At 38.9% G+C, this 19,066-nt stretch overlaps 1 protein-coding gene across 1 annotated transcript in view; it reads left to right on the top strand.

Moving 5' to 3' along the window:
• The first annotated feature begins 240 nt into the window (after nucleotides 1-240).
• The window catches only part of eEF2 (eukaryotic translation elongation factor 2), a 44,773-nt gene continuing 25,947 nt past the window's right edge, over nucleotides 241-19,066 (top strand). The window contains exon 1 of the mRNA XM_070086364.1: nucleotides 241-370. Coding sequence (XP_069942465.1) covers nucleotides 368-370 — 3 coding nt within the window. The 5' untranslated portion in view covers nucleotides 241-367. The remainder of the gene's footprint in view (nucleotides 371-19,066) is intronic.

Genomic DNA, 19,066 nt, shown 5'->3' on the forward strand with positions numbered 1-19,066 from the left:
CTCATCGTCCAACCTGGCGCAACTTGCACACTCCCGGGGCCCCAACAATATATTATCAACATTTATTTTGCAAACATCTCTTACACAGATTCAGAAAAATAAAATCCACGAATACGTAAAAAACCATTTCTACATCGAATCTCGTAAGTACGATGGATTAAATGTACTGTAATACGGTAAATAGTTAGAGAAAGTTATGTAGTGTCATAAAGTGCGGGTGGTGCGTGGAGCCACCTAGCGGGCCACATATATACTTGAGGAGGCTGACGTCAGCCATCTTCCGCCACCAGTTGGTCCTTTTTGGCGTTACCAGCACACGCCTCCACTGTGTCCTATAATCTGTGAATTCGACCAACAAACATCCAAGATGGTGAGTGTTCTAGCCTGTTCTAAATATCACCAACTTGTTCGTTATTCATCTGGGCATGTGTTGTAGGCATTATTTAAGGGATTTGGCTGAAGATTATTGTTCAGGACTTGTTAAATGTGAGATGTCTTTGTAGGGCGGCGGTGTTGTCAGTGGCCAGCACCCTACTCGACCGGTGTATGTTTGCCATGATTTTTTTTTTTTTATCGCTTCTAAGTCTCTGCTAATAAAAGTAACTGAATTTGTGTATCCTAGAGGTTAAACTAGCGACAACTATAATTTTTCTCTGACTTAATTATTTTTTCTTTTGCTCCATCTGGTTGGCTCTCTACTCCAGATTTAAGATTTTTTTTAAAGTAGACCTTGACATACCACTGTTCTATAAGTGTATATTTTCCCGAAAGTTGTGTGGAACCATTAAATTGTACGATAATAAGTTCAAGATTTGCGCATGGCTGTGAAAATTAAATTTCGCCAGTGCCCTAGATAAAGTTTATCAATATTTTAATTAATGGATACAGAAAGTGCATTAACATTTTAATTTAATGGGTTAGGTAATTGTGAATACGAAATTGGTATATTAAATCATTAAACAAAAATTCTTTGGTATTTTATGAAAGAGTAGGCAGCAAGTGCGTAGTAATATTTAATGCCCATATCCTGGGGAATTAAATAATTCCCTGGAGGTTAAGTATTGCAATATCGCTACCGGTGTGTGATGGGAGTAATATATGAAGGTAGGCAATGGAAGAGATTGCAGCTGTTTATTGATCACTGGTGGTGGGTGGGGGAGCTGGCTCACCTACTGAAGCTTTCACACTACCACATAACATCAACTTTGTCTTAGAATTCTATTGTCTTTTAATGTTTTAAGTTAGTGGGAAAAAAAATAAAAAGATTGCAAGTATGGGTTACACCAGAGGTTTTAGGAAAGTATACTACTACAGGTATATAGCATCCCATTTTCTTGTTTGGCAGATTAAGTTAGCAGTTTGAAGAACTTAAACTGCATAATGATTGAAAACATAAGGAGCACTGCAGAAGGCCTACTGGCTTATGCATACGTATTGACATTTCTGGCAAGATTTTTTTTTCCACCTTACCTCGGTGGGAGACAGTTGTTACTTAAAAATAAGAAAAATAAAGTGAAGCAATCCCGGCCTACTTACCCATGCTACTCTTCCAACTATTGCCCGTGTATATACTCTAGTACTTGTCTAAACTATTTATTTTTAAGCTACACAAAGTTTGATATTAAGTAGTTGAGTTCATTTTACTCATAAAACCAGCGCTTTCCTATGGCTTTCTAAATAGAAATTTGAAGTAATTTATTGTTGCAAACCTATTCTTGGCATGTATGTTTTGCAGTTTTCCATATGTACACTTTATTCCTATTTACTGTGTCTTTGGAGAAGTCACATTTTAGGTTTTCATTCCATCTGAGGATAGGTTTGATGCAGGATTAACATTTTCAGGCTATGTATTCCTGCACATTAACTCCTTTCACTATTGCATCTCTTGAAATTAAGTGATATGAGGACATAAGAAGGAACACTGCAGCAGGCCTACTGGCCCATGCGAGGCAGGTCTGAAATGGTAATTGCACTTAAACGGGAAATTTTATGTAAAATTTATGTAATTATGTAGGTGCAAAGTTAGCAGTCGGGGAGCAGTTAACACTGGTATTATCACTGACATTGAATCTCATTTTAAGCTGAATAGGAAAGCATATTGTTTTGGCTAGTATGCCTTTCATTTAATTCAACACAAGTAACTGCTCATTTAATTATCAGGACTAACCCATAACGTTCACAAGTTGGTAATTTGGCTAATTTTACAAAAATTTTAAATTAAAAGAAGGGCATTCTAGCCACTGAAGCACATTTCTTTTGTTCATTAGTTTCCTAGAGTGTCTCCATTTTGAACAGTAATAAAATACTGTTAGGCACAAAAAGCCACTTGTGCAATTCAGTTTTCATAAGACTGGAGGAACATTGCAGCAGTTGTACTGGCCCATGCAAGGCAGGTCATAATCAAACCCATGCCCACTTAAAAATATTTGCCCAACCCATGTTCATTTCTACCTGAGGAATAAGCTTTGATAACCCTGTTAACATGTATGCAAGTCCCACTTAAGTCCAACCCCTCACTCGCTTATTTAACCTAGCTGACATCAGTGATGTACTACTATATAGAAAGCCCCTCATTATGCAGAGCATTTCAGGTAAATTAGGTTTTTGTCCCCAGTATGCGACCCCACACCAGTCGACTAACTCCTAGGTACCCATTTTACTGATGGGTGAACATAGACAACTGGTGTAAAGAAACGCTCCCAAAGTTTCTACCCACTCTGGGAATCAAATGCAAACCCTCGCCGTGTGAAGCTAGAGCTTTAGCTATCAGGCCACAGGGCACTGGGGCAAACTGTTCACTTATCTGCTCTTCCCAAACAAATATTTTCTTATAACCTTTCTAAATCTAAACTTATCCAATTTGAAAACATTATTTCAGGGATATCCTCAAGATCTTATCTCCTTTGATAATAATTCATTTTTCACTTAAATAGTGTGTGTTCATTCTTCATCTTACAGCAGAAGACATGCATGAGTGGGTGAGAATTGGACCTGCCTAGCATGGGCCTACTGGCCCATGCTAGGCCCTATGTCAGTTGTCCTCCCATTCTTGTGTACAAATTATTAGCTATTTTGCTAGTATTACTTCTATTTCATTGATTGAGCACAAGAAATTGTCCAATCAACTATTTCAACTACCCAATAAAGTGATCAGAAATTGGTTATTTGGCCAATTTCACACAATTCTAAACACGGCTTCTCCTTGCTTAGCAACTTACTCGTTTAGACAACTCAAGCTTACAACAGGCTCTGACCAGCATGCATACCTAAATAATGTATATCAGAGCTGATTTCCTCTGTTCCATTTATTATAATATACCATACACTACTGTATAAACATTTAAAAATATACATAGTAAAAATATAAATGATGCAAAAGGTGACATTAAAACAATATTGAAGATGGTTGAAATAACCCACTACCATTATAGTATGCACCTCGCTTAGCGACGAATTCGTTTACCAACGTGGTCTTAGGAATGGAACTCCGTTGTTAAGTGAGGAGAGGCAGTATTTCAATTTCAGAATAGTTGACAATAAACAGTGCAGGCATTCCTGGCACTAAAATAACATTTCCTCTGTTTATTAGTTGTTTCCAGGCTTTACAAATGAATTCCATTTTTATTTTTTATTTATGTAATGAAATTTTATTCACACAAATATTTACTGTTATGCAATATTGTAATAATTGTATAAATAATATCGGTGAATTCATGAACACGCATTACACCCACCAGATGATGTATTGGACTCATGACTTCACTTATTTACTCTTGAACATCTGCAAAAATTGGATATTTTTGCTACCTTGAGCTCAGTTTCAAGCCATTTTCAGTATTAAAGCCAGTGAAAATTCTCTTATTTCTGTAATATCTTCCACTCTATCAAATGAGACCAAGAAACTGTGAGTACATTGTTATGCATTGTGTGCTGCAGGATTTTTTATATTCTGCACACTTGCCACACAAATGCATTCTCTTGTATCTAGGCCCAAATTTACTGCTCACAGCTTATCTGAACGAGCTGAGCTCATGGTGTAGAACTACAGCTTGGTCCATGGCTTCAAAGCTGTACAACTATAGGACGGACCCTCAAAGGGTTAAGCAATGGGCCAGCTGATTACCTAGGTCACTTGCCTGCTGTCCACATGATCAGTCGTTCTTGGGCAAACTAATCCTAATGCTTAGTCTGTTTAACCCTTGACTGTTTTGGTCGTATATATGTCTTACAAGCCACCGTTTTTGATGTATGTATACTCATAAATTTTAGCGGCTTCAAATCGAGCAGGAGAAACCTGGTAGGCCCACATGTGAGAATGGGTCTGTGTGGTCAGTGTGCACCATATAAAAAAGATCTTGCAGTATGCAGTGCATGATGAGAAAAAAACGCCAACAGTTTTTTTTTTTAATTAAAATGCCGACTTTGTGGTCTATTTTCGTATAGTATTTATGGTTGTATTCTCGTTTTCTTGGTCTCATTTGATAGAATGGAAAACATATTATAGAAATAGAGGTGGTTTTGATTGGTTGTACTATGAAAAGAACTTTGAAATGGAGTTCAAAGTAGGGGAAATGTTTGATTTTTGCCGATGTTCCAAAGTAAACAAATGTCATTTTCCAATAAATGTCCAAGTAGCCATTCTGATATGCAGTCATGAATGGGTTGACATTATTTATAAAATTATAACAATATTGCAGTAGTCTGCATAACAGTAAATCTTCTATTTTTTGTTTGAATAAAAATTCAAAATAGAAAGCAAGAGTAATATCAGAGGGGCCTGGAGATGTGACTGATGAACAAATAAAATGTTACTGTAGAGCCAGGAATGCCTGCATTGTTCATTCTGGACCCTATTTTGGAAATTCGTATTTTTTAATTTTCGTGAAATTGGCCGAATTGCAAGTTTCTGACCACGTTATTGGGTAGTCGAAATCGGTAAATGGGCAGTTTCTTGTACTCGATCGATAGAAAAAAATGGAGTTCTAAAGAAATAGCTGAGTTTGGTTGACTGGAATAATGGAATTAGCCGAAAATAGGGCTCGAAGTGGGCAAAATCACCGATTCGTAAATGTCGCCGCGTTCGCTAACTTTGAGAGAGCGTAATTGTCAGTTTTCCATCAAATTTTGTTCTTTTGGTGTCATTACAATCAGGAAAAGATTCTCGATCATTTCAAAAGAAATTTTTTTTTTTTTTATTTTGCGACACCAGGAGACACCTCAGGTTTTGGGGTTGCGACAGTCGAGGGGTTAATAACTGAGCATAGATCTGTTTGTAAGATTTCTTAAATGTACAAAATGGGAGGTAGCTAAAGGCACAACAGTACAATTTTAAGTCTTTATTAATAATTCAAACTGATGCTCTGATTACTGTCTTGACTAAATACTTTTGGCATTTTTGGCATGATATTTATCACCTTTATTTGTCTTCCATTTGTACATCTGTCATATCTCCCCTAATGGATATGGGGTGCACAATTAACTATACACCGAAGTGTATAGTTTATTGTGCACTCCAAATCCATCCTGTGGACGGTAGCGCGAGAGTAGTATATGGATAAACAAAAGGGCTAGGAACTAGACCCCAAAAGGGTTAACAGGTGTACATACTAGTTTTTATTTATCTACATATCTACAGTTCCCTTATGTTACAAGCAAATTTAGGAAATTTGCTTAGTATATCTGTTATCTTATTTTCATTAATAAGATATCGTGACATGTCACATAGGTTATTATACTGTCTTTGTATTCCTTAATAAGTGGACAATTAAGCACAATGTTCAAGACTGAGCATATGCCTGATCACATAATTTGCATTTAGTTTGAACACGTGTGTGTTTCCCAAACTGCCAGAAGTACTTGTAACCAAGCCTAAGCCTGGCCACTACATCAGTCAGTGTTCACATTGCAAGTTGCTCCATAGACATACTTACCTACGTTCATGTTAGTGGGTTATAGATCTACCCAGGCTTCTAACTGCATTCCTATAACAATCATTTTCATTTACTCCTCTCCTAATATTATTCCTAATGCTAGACACAGATGTACCAAAGTTTTACTCTACATTCTCCTTCTGGGTACTCTTCTTGGCTGACATATGAACTTTATCATGGAGTAATCCAGTGTTTGATAGGATCCATAGCAAGTGTACGTATTCCTTTGTCCCTGATTTTTGAGTGTCTACCTGGCTTCTCCAATGAGCGTGTTGTTGGGGTCATTATACGAGTCAAGAGCCTTCACTGGTGACATAGAATCACTAATGGTGATAGTCAAGCTCAGTGTCATAGGTTAGCTTTAGCACCATTAGGATTGCAAACAATTCAGTTTGTAATGTAGACGCCCAGTTGTTAATTCTTACGCCTGACTCCACAAATTTATTATCGTTCTTAACTAGGTAGGTGGCAACAAGAGCAGATGCAGGTCTGCCAGAAGACTCCTGTTTAGATCCATCAGTGTATATAACTTGTGGTAACTTATTACTACCAGCTAGGCGAGAAATTTCTTCTTGAGCAGTTGCTTTAACAAGTGATTTAAGGAAGGGATTACTGGCAGTGAGCTTTTTGCGAGGGACTTGCAGGTATACAATATTAAATGAAAACATCTTCCATGGAGGGGTGAAATGCTCTTGTTGCCTACAGTGATAGTTCATGCAGGTTATAAAACTTGATGCAATTGCAAGTTTTCACAATCCATTTTGATCTGTGTATTTACCCTAATTCTATGCCTTTCTAAAGTTCAGATTATTACCTCTGTCTATCCTTGTAGGAAAGATTTGATACATGGCATCAGCTTTGTCATCCTTCTACATTTTTCCAGTGCATTTATATCCATTCTATAGTATGGTGACCAAAGCTGTGTAGCATAATCTAAAGGAGGCCTCACAAGTGATGTATAGTTGCAGTATAACCTGAAGGATCTTAATCCTTTAACTGTTCACATGTAGATATACGTTGACGTGCAGCAGGCTCCGAACGTAGATCTACGTTTTTTTTTTACATGCTTTCAGATGGGGAAAATCAAGGTCAGAGCGCTACGCACGTGAACGTAGGTCTATGTTTGGACATTTTAAGGGTTAAACGAAGGAACAAAGTGATGTTTGAACCCTCAGCAAGCAAGTTCTATAACTCCAAGCCCATGCATGATCCACTTGGCCAATTGGCTTGCACTCTGGCCTGGAGTTTTAGAACACTTGCCATGGGTTCAAACCCCCACCTGTTAGTGGTTTACACGACTCGCGAAATTGTAATGACATGATGACGTAATGACCCGTGGTAAGGTCTGTTAGTGGTTTGTTTGCAATCGTGTTGTTATGACTTTGTAAATCCTGAGGGCTCCTGTTATTTATACTACTTTTGAAGTAGAGAATTATGTTGGCTTTATTACAAACACTTAAGCACTGTCTGTCTATGCTTTAGATTACTGCTGGCCAGAAATCCCAAGTCTTTTTTTTTTTTTTAGTATTCAGTGAGAGATTGAGATCTACATTATGAAGATTAGAACTTGATAAATAGTATCAACTTTATCCTCCTGTTCTCTAGCACTTGTCTATTGTGATATGGGAGCCAAACTATGCAGTATAATCAAAATGTGAGGGCTCACTAAGGTTATATAAAATTCGATCAGTAAATTTATTTCCATGTGATGCATAGTTTGTACAAAATTGGACGACATTAAATCTTGCATGGAAAGCTCCTTCGTTATGCAGAGCATTTCAAGCAAGTCAGTGCATGTCTAGGAGAACTAGTTGGGTTCAGCACTTGGTTATAATTACAATAATAATTAGAAGGACTAGTATTTTACATGTACATATACAAGACCATAATGATTTTCACTAAAATTACATGAATATTAAACAGATGTACATGAATCAGATAAAATTAAGTTATTTGGGAATAAGTACTCTGATTATACAGGTTGACCATCAGTAATCTGATGGTGCTGGATCAGTGTGTTGAAGTTAGAATACACTTGACCCGATAGCTAATCACCTGGCATTACCTTTTAAAATGCCCCATAAATCATTTAAGGTGCTAAACCCTTAAACTGTTGTGACCCCTACTTGCAGACTTCCTCCCTGTCTTGAATTTATAAAAAAAAATTTTGAAGTAATTTTCAGGAGGTAAAGAAACCAAAAGTATGAAATTTGATGGAAAACTTTGCTCCTGCAAAGTTAGTGATCTCTGCAATATTTACACATTAGCAATTTCACCCACTTTATACCCTATTTTTTACTTACTCCGTTGTTGCAGTCGACCAGACTCTTGACTTTTGTTAGTATTCCTTCTGTCGATTGAGTAAAAGACACCACCCATTTACTTATTTCAACTACCCAATAAAGTGATCAGTAATTGGTAATTTGGCAAATTTCACACAAATTTCAAGAGATGCCAATTTCAAAATAGTCCAGAATAAACAGTGCAGACATTCCTGGCACTAAAATAACTTAGTCTCCAGGACCCTCATATATTAACCCCTTCAGGGTCCAAGGCCAGAATCTGAAGTGGTGCTCCAGTGTCCAAGAAATTTTGAAAAAAAAAAATTATTTTTTTCTTACAGAATTAAAGAGCATATTTTTGTGAAGGTAATAAGACAAAAAAAAAAATTCTGATCAGTACTTACCGAGATACAGTGCCAAGAAGTTTGTCAAAAATGATGTGGTGGCGGCAACATCGACGAATTCCACATAGGCGCATTACATTATTTTGCGGTTTTTATTGTGTTTTCTTTTCCAATTTTTTCTATTCCTAATAACATTTGGGGCCTGAGAGACCAATGATGTATATATATAAACTCACTGTATTGAACACAATAACCGCACTAAAGTTATCATATTATTGTTTACCACTGTTTATTACAATAAACATGCACAAATCTTGTACAATACTAATGTTCTATCATATATTTACAATCACTGGACATGGTTTTAGAACTGCTGGAGCTTGTGGAACTCCTTGAAACAAGGCACCATGCACTGAGGCACCTTACATTCCTCACACATAAACCAAGTGTCTTTGCGTCTTTGTTGCCGTCGTTTTGTTTGTGCACAGACGATGCATCTCTTCTGAGCAAATTTCTTCCGAGTTGAAGGAAGTTGTATTATGAAATGATCACCTTCCCTCCTCAAACGCTTGGGTATATCCTGAGGAATTCGAGGACCGTGTTGTATAGCAGGTGTTCTTACCTGGTACTTCATTATGAGTTGTCTGACAACAGACAAACAAAATTCACCGTACGGTGGTCTGTTGCCAGTCTTTATTTGGTATATATTATATGCATTGAGCATTGAAATGTCCATGAGATGGAAGAAAAGTTTCATGTACCACTTGTAACTCTAACGAACAGTCAACAAAACCAATCTGCATGTCACATTTGTCAACCAAGCGCATGTTTTGTGTATAATCAATCACTGTCACTGGTTTTCAAATACATTCATTAGTCACTCGATCAACTTTGCCACTGTCTTGCATTTCATTGCGGTGAATGGTTGTCAACAATGTGACATCTCGTTTGTCATGTCACCGTAATGCCATGATGTCATTGGCAGTAAACACCTGCACGTCATCACCACGAGCACCTGCGTTGAGCCTGGGCATATGTTTACGATTAGAATGCACTGTGCCACACACATCTGTCTTGTTCACTCACATGAAATCGCTGAGTAATGGGCTTGTGTACCAGTTATCGGTATATAATGTATGCCCCTTACCAAGATAAGGTGCCATCATGTTTCTCACTGTCACCTGAGATACCCAATAACATCTTGGTATCTTTCAATGTTTTACTACCCGTGTATAGAACAATATCCAACACCAGGCCACTGTCACAATCACAGAGTACAAACAGTTTTATACCAAAGCGTTTCCTCTTGCTCGGTATATACTGCTTGAATGACAGTCTACCTTTGAACAAAATCAAAGACTCGTCAATTACAAGATTCTTGAATGGATAAAAGTATATGCTGAACTTTTGTTTGAGATACATGAAAACATTTCTAATCTTGTATAACCTGTCACTTCTGTCGGGCCTGGTTTTGTCAGAAGTGCAACATACGTAAGAGTAAGATAAACCTGTTCACTGGTATGATCTCACTGAAGACCGGGGTAGAAATTAGCCGATCTCTGGACCAGTATGCTTTTATATTATGCTTATAGACGTGAGGCATAAGCATTATTGTTGCAAAAAGCAAATGCATTTCTGCAACAGTCGTCTCTTTCCACCTGTGTAGTCTTGACTGGTGATAAGATCGTATTTGCCATGGTGTACTCAAAATACTTACTACTTTCCCTGACAATAATTTCCATCAATGGCTGGTCAAAGAATAATTCAAAGAATTCCAGTTCATTGGCCGTGGTTCCAAGGGGACAAGTAGGTAGAATTCCACTTTGAGAGTCATCAAAGTGGTGAGGCTTGGGAACAAAATTGGGATTTTGCTGCCAATCCCACATACGGTTTGCTGGTGGATACTGGACATCATAGGCTGGTTGTGCGGGTGGTTGTGGTTGTGGTGGGCTGGTGGCTGGCGCTCCGCTTTGTCCTTGAACTGACGAGTCAGCAGCGTGGGTCCCAGCGTGGCCTGGTGAGTCACGCATGGCGGTGCCACTACCATCACCACTAACGCCATCCACTGATGCCTGTGGTCTATCCATGCCAAGGGTAGCCACATCATCCTCACTATCACTACCTAAAATTGGTGTAGGGCCACGGGATGTACTCCGTCCCCTGGGCACAGCATAGGGTACACTACCCGAGCGCATGCGGCGGCGAACATACCAACGCTTCACTGGTGAATATGATTCCTCACTATCACTACTCGAATGATCGTCGAGCGCAATAAAATCACAATCAACGTCACTATCATCATTACTGAAGTCAGAGGCCTGGCCACGCGAGAATATTAGTTTTCTCTTGCGTTGAGGAACAACCGACCGTGAGTCACGAGTGCCCACACCAGAGGTAGAAGGTTGAGGATCGTCAGGGTTTTCTGCACTATTATCGATATCCTGGTCATTCTTTTCGGTCACTAGCTGATCAAAGCCGTAGAATTTGTCTTCATTTCCACTTCCATCAGTGTCAGAACTATCAGATAGGAAGAGGAGAGTCCCAATTTTCCGGGGAGTGAGAGCTGACTTGCGACGAGGCATGGTGAACAAGGGTAACTGAGCCGGCGTTCCCACAATGCTATGCGGGCGCCTAGATTTTTTGCTTATGGCGCAGACCCATTCTCTCACATGTAGGCCTATGAGCGTTTTCGCGCTAAATTTGACTGCGCTAGAATTTTGGCGTAGATCTATGGTTTGGACACTCAACGTGACGGGACGGACCCTGAAAGGGTTAATCATTCCATTTGAATTTTTATTCAAACAAAAAATTAATTTACTTTTATGCAGACTACTGCATTATTGTAATAATTGTATAAATGTCAACCCATTTGTGACTGCATATTGTACTGAATAGTTGGACACATTGGACACGTGACATGATTTGTTTACTCTCCAACTAAGGCAAAACTTTAATGTTTCCATTACTTTGAGCTCAGTTTTAAAGTACTTTCCTTCCTGAAACCAAGAAAAATGTTTCTGTAATACAGTGGACCCTCGGTTATCGGCCATAATCCCTTCCAGAAGGTCGGCCTAAATTGGTGAAGGCTGAAAGCCGAAATATTTCCCGTGAGAATTAATGCAAATACGTACATACAATTAATCCATTTCAGACACCCAAAATTGACAAAAAAATATGTTTTTTGAAGATTAACTATAGTTTTACATACACAAAACAAGAACTAAATAAAATGACTAATGAAATAGATAAATGAACATTTAACATCACTTTTACCTTTATTGGAGAGACTTGTTGGCACTAATGTAAACTCTGCGGCTTATTTATCAATCGCAATTCATCTAATACGACATTAATAACATAGAAACGTGATATATACTCTAGAATGGTGGTGGTGTTGGGTTTATTAGGGCCACTGACAGCATAAGCTGTGTGGTGGAGGTGTTAGCAGCCACCATCACTAAACATTACTAGTCACACTGAAACAATGTACGTAATTTATAAATAAGAAATATTGTATAGAAACAAGAGAATGTAAAAAAAATAGTTGAGATGCTGGCACAATTTTAGGGTGGTGGATGATACACAGGGTGGCTTATGTTATCAGTGGCCTTATAAACCTCCAACATTGGAAGAGTTAGTTAATGTCGTCCCTTTTCTAATCGCTTAATCGCTTAACTTGATTGCTAAACTTTATCGTTGGCTGGCGCTATAGCCTTTATCGATTTCTGCGCTTTAGTATCATACATATCGTAGAATCATCGAAGAAGGCACATTCTCCCCTCGCTTGCACTAGGAACGTTTTTTGGGCCCATGGTGGCTTATTTCACAATCGCGCTCCTTTAACAACCACAAAAAGCAGTGGATTGCAATGAAATGTTAGGATGAATGTGCCGAGTGTTGCTCACTCAGAGAGACAGCCAGCCAGACTGACTCGCGCACGCAGTGGGTGGATGCGTCCAAAACGGCTGATTTCAGTTGCTGGCCGAAATCCAGGATAGTTTTGTCCAAAAAAGCAGCTGAAATCTGATTTGGCCGACATCCGAATGACCAATGTCCAGGAGTCCACTGTATATCTTCCTTTATATCAAATAAGAGAAAAAATAATACAACCATATGAAAATACACTGCAACATAAGAAAAACAAATTGGAATGGTTTGCTTGTGTTGTCAAGTGACACCAATGGTGTTTATGCAGCAGATGGCAGAGGCAACCTGAAAAATTTGAAATAATGCTAGTCAGAATTTGTGATGAAACTGAATTAGTGAGTGCCGGATCATTGATGGCCGCCCTGTTATTCATTAAGGTTATTCCATTAAAAATAAAATCCTACAAAATTACAATAGGTGAAAGTAGTTGCATGAATTACAGAATTGGAATATTTTAATGTGTGCGTGTATAAAATATTGATGTTCACTGAATTGATTCAGTAAGAATGATTGTATATGAGCAGATAAATTCCTAGCAAGGTACATAGATGAGAGTAAGAATACTTACAAAAATGTACTTCAATAGTTCAAAAGGATTTCTTGTACAAATTGCAATTCATTAGATGCTGATAACATGAAGTGATGCTAAATGAGAATTGTTGCCAGTGTCACATTAAGGTAAGGTTCTTAACAGTAACTTTAATGTGGTTGGCTGATAGGTTCCAGTGTGATTTGCCAGATTAGTCCTGGCCTGGGTCTTGTCCATGAGGTGACTTTGCTGGCTGATAGGAAATGGGTAATCTTGAGACAAGGGGTTCCTACTTTAGGTCCTATTATATTTGACTTGCACAGGTTGTCAGATACTGGAAATGCTAGATATTTTCATCTAGTATTCTGCCTGAGTTCCTTTTGCTGCAACCAAGAAAGTTTTAGGGTAGGATTAATATTAGAGTTATCTTGCACATGTAGTATGCATGGAAGCAAGGGTGAATTTTGTGCTAAGTAGGTTTAAGCTGGTAGGTAAGTTTAAGCTTTTGAAGAATAGGGGGTGTTGCCTGGCACTGGATTGGGTGGTTATTTATACAGCTACTGTTTGATATTGACTTAGGGAAGTTCTTGTGGTGGACCCCACCCACAGCATTGGTGAGTTAAAGATAGATTAGATAGTATAATGTAAGTAGTGATGTTTGAGGAGCATAGTAGTGTATCTGAGAGGATGCCAATTGATTAGGATACCTGTTTTTGCTTCCTAAATGTGGGGGACGAATTAAAGTTGCTGTCAAGGTACAGACTTAAGAATTTTCCTCCCTTTTGTCTTTCAGTGGAAGAACTGGTGGTAATGCTTGGTTGAAAATTTGCAGCTCTGTTCCCAAACATATAGGCCATACTGATGTTAAGTATGAGTATTGGTAGTGTAGCTGGGTATTCCTACCCCATACCCATTTATCATGACTACCAGTAGGAGAGATGTACCCATTGACCTATGTTACAGTTTGGATTTGGGTGGGAGATGACGAAACCTGTCTACAAACAGAACAGGGTCTGAAGTGAAAGGAATTGGAAGTATGAGGGGAAAACCAGAGGGCAGAGAACACTGCCTTCATACCCCTATGTTAAGTTGCATTAGTGAGGTTAAGTATTTGGAGATGGTGTTTTAAGGTAGGACTAAAGGTATGAAAGTGCATGACCTGATTACATAATCCAGTTAATAAAGCATATTGTGGTCTGAAGTATTGAAAGCTTTCCTAAGGTTTATAAAGAGGCCCAGTGTAGTCTGCCTGGAGGGTATTCGGAGGATCAATGCCCCTGCAGCCTGGTCCATGGCCAAGCCTCATGGTGGATCAGGGCCTGATCAACGAAGCTGTTGCTGCTGGCTGCATGTAGTCCAGCATATGAACCCCAGCCCAGCTGATCTGTTACTGACTTTAGATATCTGTTTAGATATCTTGAAGACAACCAGGGGTCTATTAGTAATTCCCTTTGCGGTTGGTGGGAGGCTGTTGAAAAGTCTTGGACCCTGGACACTTAATGTTTTCTTAGTGCACTAATGGTGTCCCTACATTTCATTGGATATGTTGCATCACCTGCTACGTCTTGCTTTCGTAGGGAGCGATTTGTGTGTGCAGATTAGGGACCAGTCCATCTAGGATTTTCCATGTCTAGATTATGATGCAACTCTTGCCTCCGCTCCAGTGAGTACAAGTCAACTGTTTCAAAGCATTCCCAGTAGTTAAGGTGTTTGATGGAACTTTTATGTGCAGTAAAGGTTCTCTGTACATTCTCTAGATATGCAGTGTCACATACCTGGAATGGAGATGTCACTGTACATCACTATTCCAGCCTAGAGAGAGAACAAAAGATTTAAGGATCATCAGTGGCTTGGCATCTCGTCTTGAACAGACCTTATTCTCAATAGCTGCACAAATTTAGCAAGTAGAGCGTTTTTATAATTTCATTTTTAATTTGCCCTGAAACCAAACTGGCAGGGGGATTGAGTATAACGAACGAGTCTAGGATGGGGCGACTCCTTTTTTGAAGATTTTGCTTAACGATAGAAAGTTAGATATACGTACAGTGGAACCTCAAATTTCGAACTTAATCCATTCCAGGAGCTAGTTCTGAAGTCAAAGTTTGAAAGGTGAAGCAATATTTCCCATAAGAAATAATGGAAATACAATTAATCCATTCCAGAAACCCAAAAATATTCACAAAAATACACACTATAGATATTAGTTTTTCATGCACACAAGAAATACAGCGTACAATTATTAATAAATTTAAATAACATATAAAATAACATTTTTACTTACCTTAATTGAAGATTGGTGATGGCATCTGGTAGACAAGGAGGAGAGAGGGAGTTGGGGTTAGTGTTTGAAAGGGGAATCCCCCTCCATAAGGACTTTAGGTATCAAAGCCCTCTCTGGGATTACTCCCCTTCTGTCTTTTAACCCCTTGACTGTTGCAACCCCCAATCTTGAGGTGTCTCCTGGTGTTGCGAAATTTCAACAAAAAAAAAATTCTTATGAAATGATAGAGAATCTTTTCCCGATTGTAATGACACCAAAAAATCAAAATTTGATGGAAAACTGGCGGAATTACACTCTCGCAAAGTTAGCGACATTGGCGATTTCGCCCTTTGAGCCCTATTTTCGGCTAATTCCATTGTTCCAGTCGACCAGACTCGTAGCTATTTCTTTAGAACTCCATTTTTTCTATCGATTGAGTACAAGAAACTGCCCATTTACCGATTTCAACTACCCAATAACGTGGTCAGAAATTCGCATTTTGGCCAATTTCACAAAAATTAAAAAATATGAGTTTCAAAATAAGGTCCAGAATGAACAATGCAGACATTCCTGGCTCTAAAGTAACATTTTCTTTGTTCATCAGTCACATCTCCAGGCCCCTCTGATATTACTCTTGCTTTCTTCGAATTTTTATTCAAACAAAAAATAGAAGATTTACTGTTATGCAGACTACTGCAATATTGTATTAATTGTACAAATGTCAACCCATTCATGACTGCGTATTAGAATGGCTAGTTGGGCATTTATTGGACAATATCATTTGTTTACTTTTGAACATCGGCAAAAATCAAACATTTTCCCTACTTTGAGGTCCATTTCCAGGTTCTTTTTATAGTAAAACCAATCGAAATCACCTCTATTCCTATAGTATGTTTTCCATTTTTTTTTTATATGGTGCACACTGACCACACAGACCTATTCTCTCACATGTGGGCCTACCAGCTTTCTCCTGCTCGATTTGAAGCCGGTAGAATTTGAGTATATATATGTCAAACACTGTACCTCATAAGACGTATATATACGACCAAAACAGTCAATGGGTTAATGCCACTAGGACCAGCTTGAGTCACTGGACCCCTGTCTCGCAAAATAGCTGTGCACAGTCCTCTGTTTCTGGCGCCTCTTTAAGGTTTCCCTAAAATGGGACATCGTTTTGTCACTGAACTTGTTGCAAAGATGGCTTGTTTCAGCTTGCTCAGGGTGGTACTTCTCCACAAACATTTGAACATCATTCCACTTTGCACAAATCTCCTTAGTCTTTGAAGAAGGCACCTTGGTCGACTTGTTTTTTTCCATGCATCCTGGCAAGCTCAAAAAGTCTCGCACCACTCTCAAACTTGTGTTATTTCCTTCTTCACATATACAGTGGACCCCCGGTTAACGATATTTTTTCACTCCAGAAGTATGTTCAGGTGCCAGTACTGACCGAATTTGTTCCCATAAGGAATGTTGTGAAGTAAATTAGTCCATTTTAGACCCCCAAACATACACGTACAAACGCACTTACATAAATACACTTACATAATTGGTCGCATTCGGAGGTGATCGTTATGCGGGGGTCCACTGTATAGTGTTTCTCCCTTTCTTCACCACAGGGGTACCACTAGCAAGTTTATTTGGGCCCATGGTAGTTTCAGTCCCACAAGCACTAAACACAATGAATTAATTGTAAAATGTTTGAATGAGACAGCAGGTTAGTGTTCACTCAAGCATCAAGAAAGCCAGACTGGCTCACGGTGCCTGCGCAGGGATGCGGACAGGTCCAGTACCCGACTGTTCGGAAATAGGGACAGTTGGTTCGATAAAAGCGGTCGATTTTCGAAGAGCTCGATAAGCGATATGTTGAAAATTTGAGGTTCCACTGTAGGTCTTAGTTATTTGTGTTGGTTGGCTCTATTGAGGTAACCCTTGGTATCGTGAGCATTTTTGGGTATGTTGTTAAAATAATTATTAACAACCAATATTACTATGGTGGGTGACAGTACAAGAGATGATCTTTTGAACAATTAGTGGTAGTACGTGAGCTAAGTTATCAGATGTGGTTTTTCAGTGAATTTATCAAGAGACCTCAGTAGTTAGTTGAGGCCAGATAGAGCGACTTAGGAAATTCTCGCTCGAGCATTGGTACTTGGGATTTTGCTAGGGAGACTTGATTCTTCGGTAGAGATATTTAATGTATTAGTTGTTGCAGCAGGCTGGCTAAGGTTCATTGGCTGAAGTTAAAACAATATATTTGGCTTTGGCCAGTTTAATGAGAGCCCACTATTCGAGTGTTTCAGGTCTTCAAATCGCCTTTTTGATTGAGCCTGGTAGCGTAAGTTTAGGCTTCCTTATTAGTGTAGTAAGTACTGATGCATAGCTTTTTCTTCAGTTACTGCTCTCTACTATTTTTCATGGTTTTCTTATCAGTGAACTGAAGGATACTATTTGATTGCCATGGACTATTTGTCTCTAGGATTTTTTTTTTAATGAAAAATATTGACCCATTCATCAAATCCCGTCGTAAGTAAACTGTTCCAGTCAATGTTGCTTATTGCTGTAGAAAAGTTATTTAAAGGTATCTCGTGATGACGAGAGATCATACTAGTATCTAGTAGTCGCTTACATGTGTTATGAGGAAGGTGAGGTAGTGGTTGGTAGTATTGTGTAATCACTGTTTTGAGGGGTTATTATATTAGTCCATCTGTGGTAAATTGTGGATGCACCAGTCTCATTCTTGTGAGCTTGGTTGTGCATGGTATATGAAAGGAATTGTACATGCTGATGAGGAAGCCAGCTACTTGAGGGTCCACAAAATCTTAGCTATGTTCTTGTTATTAGGTTCTTTAGGGTGTCTCTTAAGGTGTGAATATTAGTATGAGTACATATATCACTGGTAAATGTAGTAAATAAATCACTGATAAATGTAGTAAATAAATCACTGATAAATGTAGCTACGACATATTATAGTAGTAGATAGCAATCCCTTCCCCCATGTGCTCAGTCCTGTAGTGATGAATGTCTGTGTACCCAGGTAAGGTAAAGATACCTGTTGTCATGTGTAAGCCAGGTAAGAGTGAAGCTAAAACTGAGTAGTTTTAAAAATAGGTTACACAAATACACAAGTGGATGTGGGTGATTGTGACTTGGACCTGACTGTTGGGCCAGTAGGTGACCTGCCTAGCATGGGCCAGTAGGCTTGCTGCAGTGCTCTTTCTTATATTCTTTAAAGAATGTAGGAGCATCTTGTAGTTGAATATTGATATTCCTGGTGTTGCTGTAAACACCTTGGATTGTTGATAAATTCATTTGTTTTATTATTAGTAACTATGATGAACAATAGCATCTTTTGAGATCACCACAGACCTGTTCTCTAAAGTCTTGGCCAAAGTTGATGACTCGCATGAGTGATCGTAATGTTAATGACTCTTCATCTTAGGATAGTTTTTCTACTCTCAGAGCCTGGCCTTGACCAGGCTTGCTTGTTCAACTGCACTGATGTTGCTGGTGGCCCACTTGCCCACATAACCCTCATCCTGATTGCTGTGGCACTTGGCAGGAGGTATTGGAATAAGAAATACACACATTGGATGTCTTGGAGGCATATAATTAAGGGAGTCTTGAAGAGTAGCCCAGACCTGCTGTTGAGTCAAAGCCTAGCATTGAACTGGGGGGGGGGGGTGCACCCTCAGGCCTATTGCTCACATGTGATGGGTCTCTTGACATCATGGCTATCAAGGGAGCATATCTATAAGGTAGTTGGTTTTATTTAAGTACACTACACAGTAACACTA

This window comes from Cherax quadricarinatus, chromosome 18 (genome assembly GCF_038502225.1).
Source record: "Cherax quadricarinatus isolate ZL_2023a chromosome 18, ASM3850222v1, whole genome shotgun sequence".
In the NCBI taxonomy this organism is placed as follows: Eukaryota; Metazoa; Arthropoda; class Malacostraca; order Decapoda; family Parastacidae; genus Cherax; species Cherax quadricarinatus.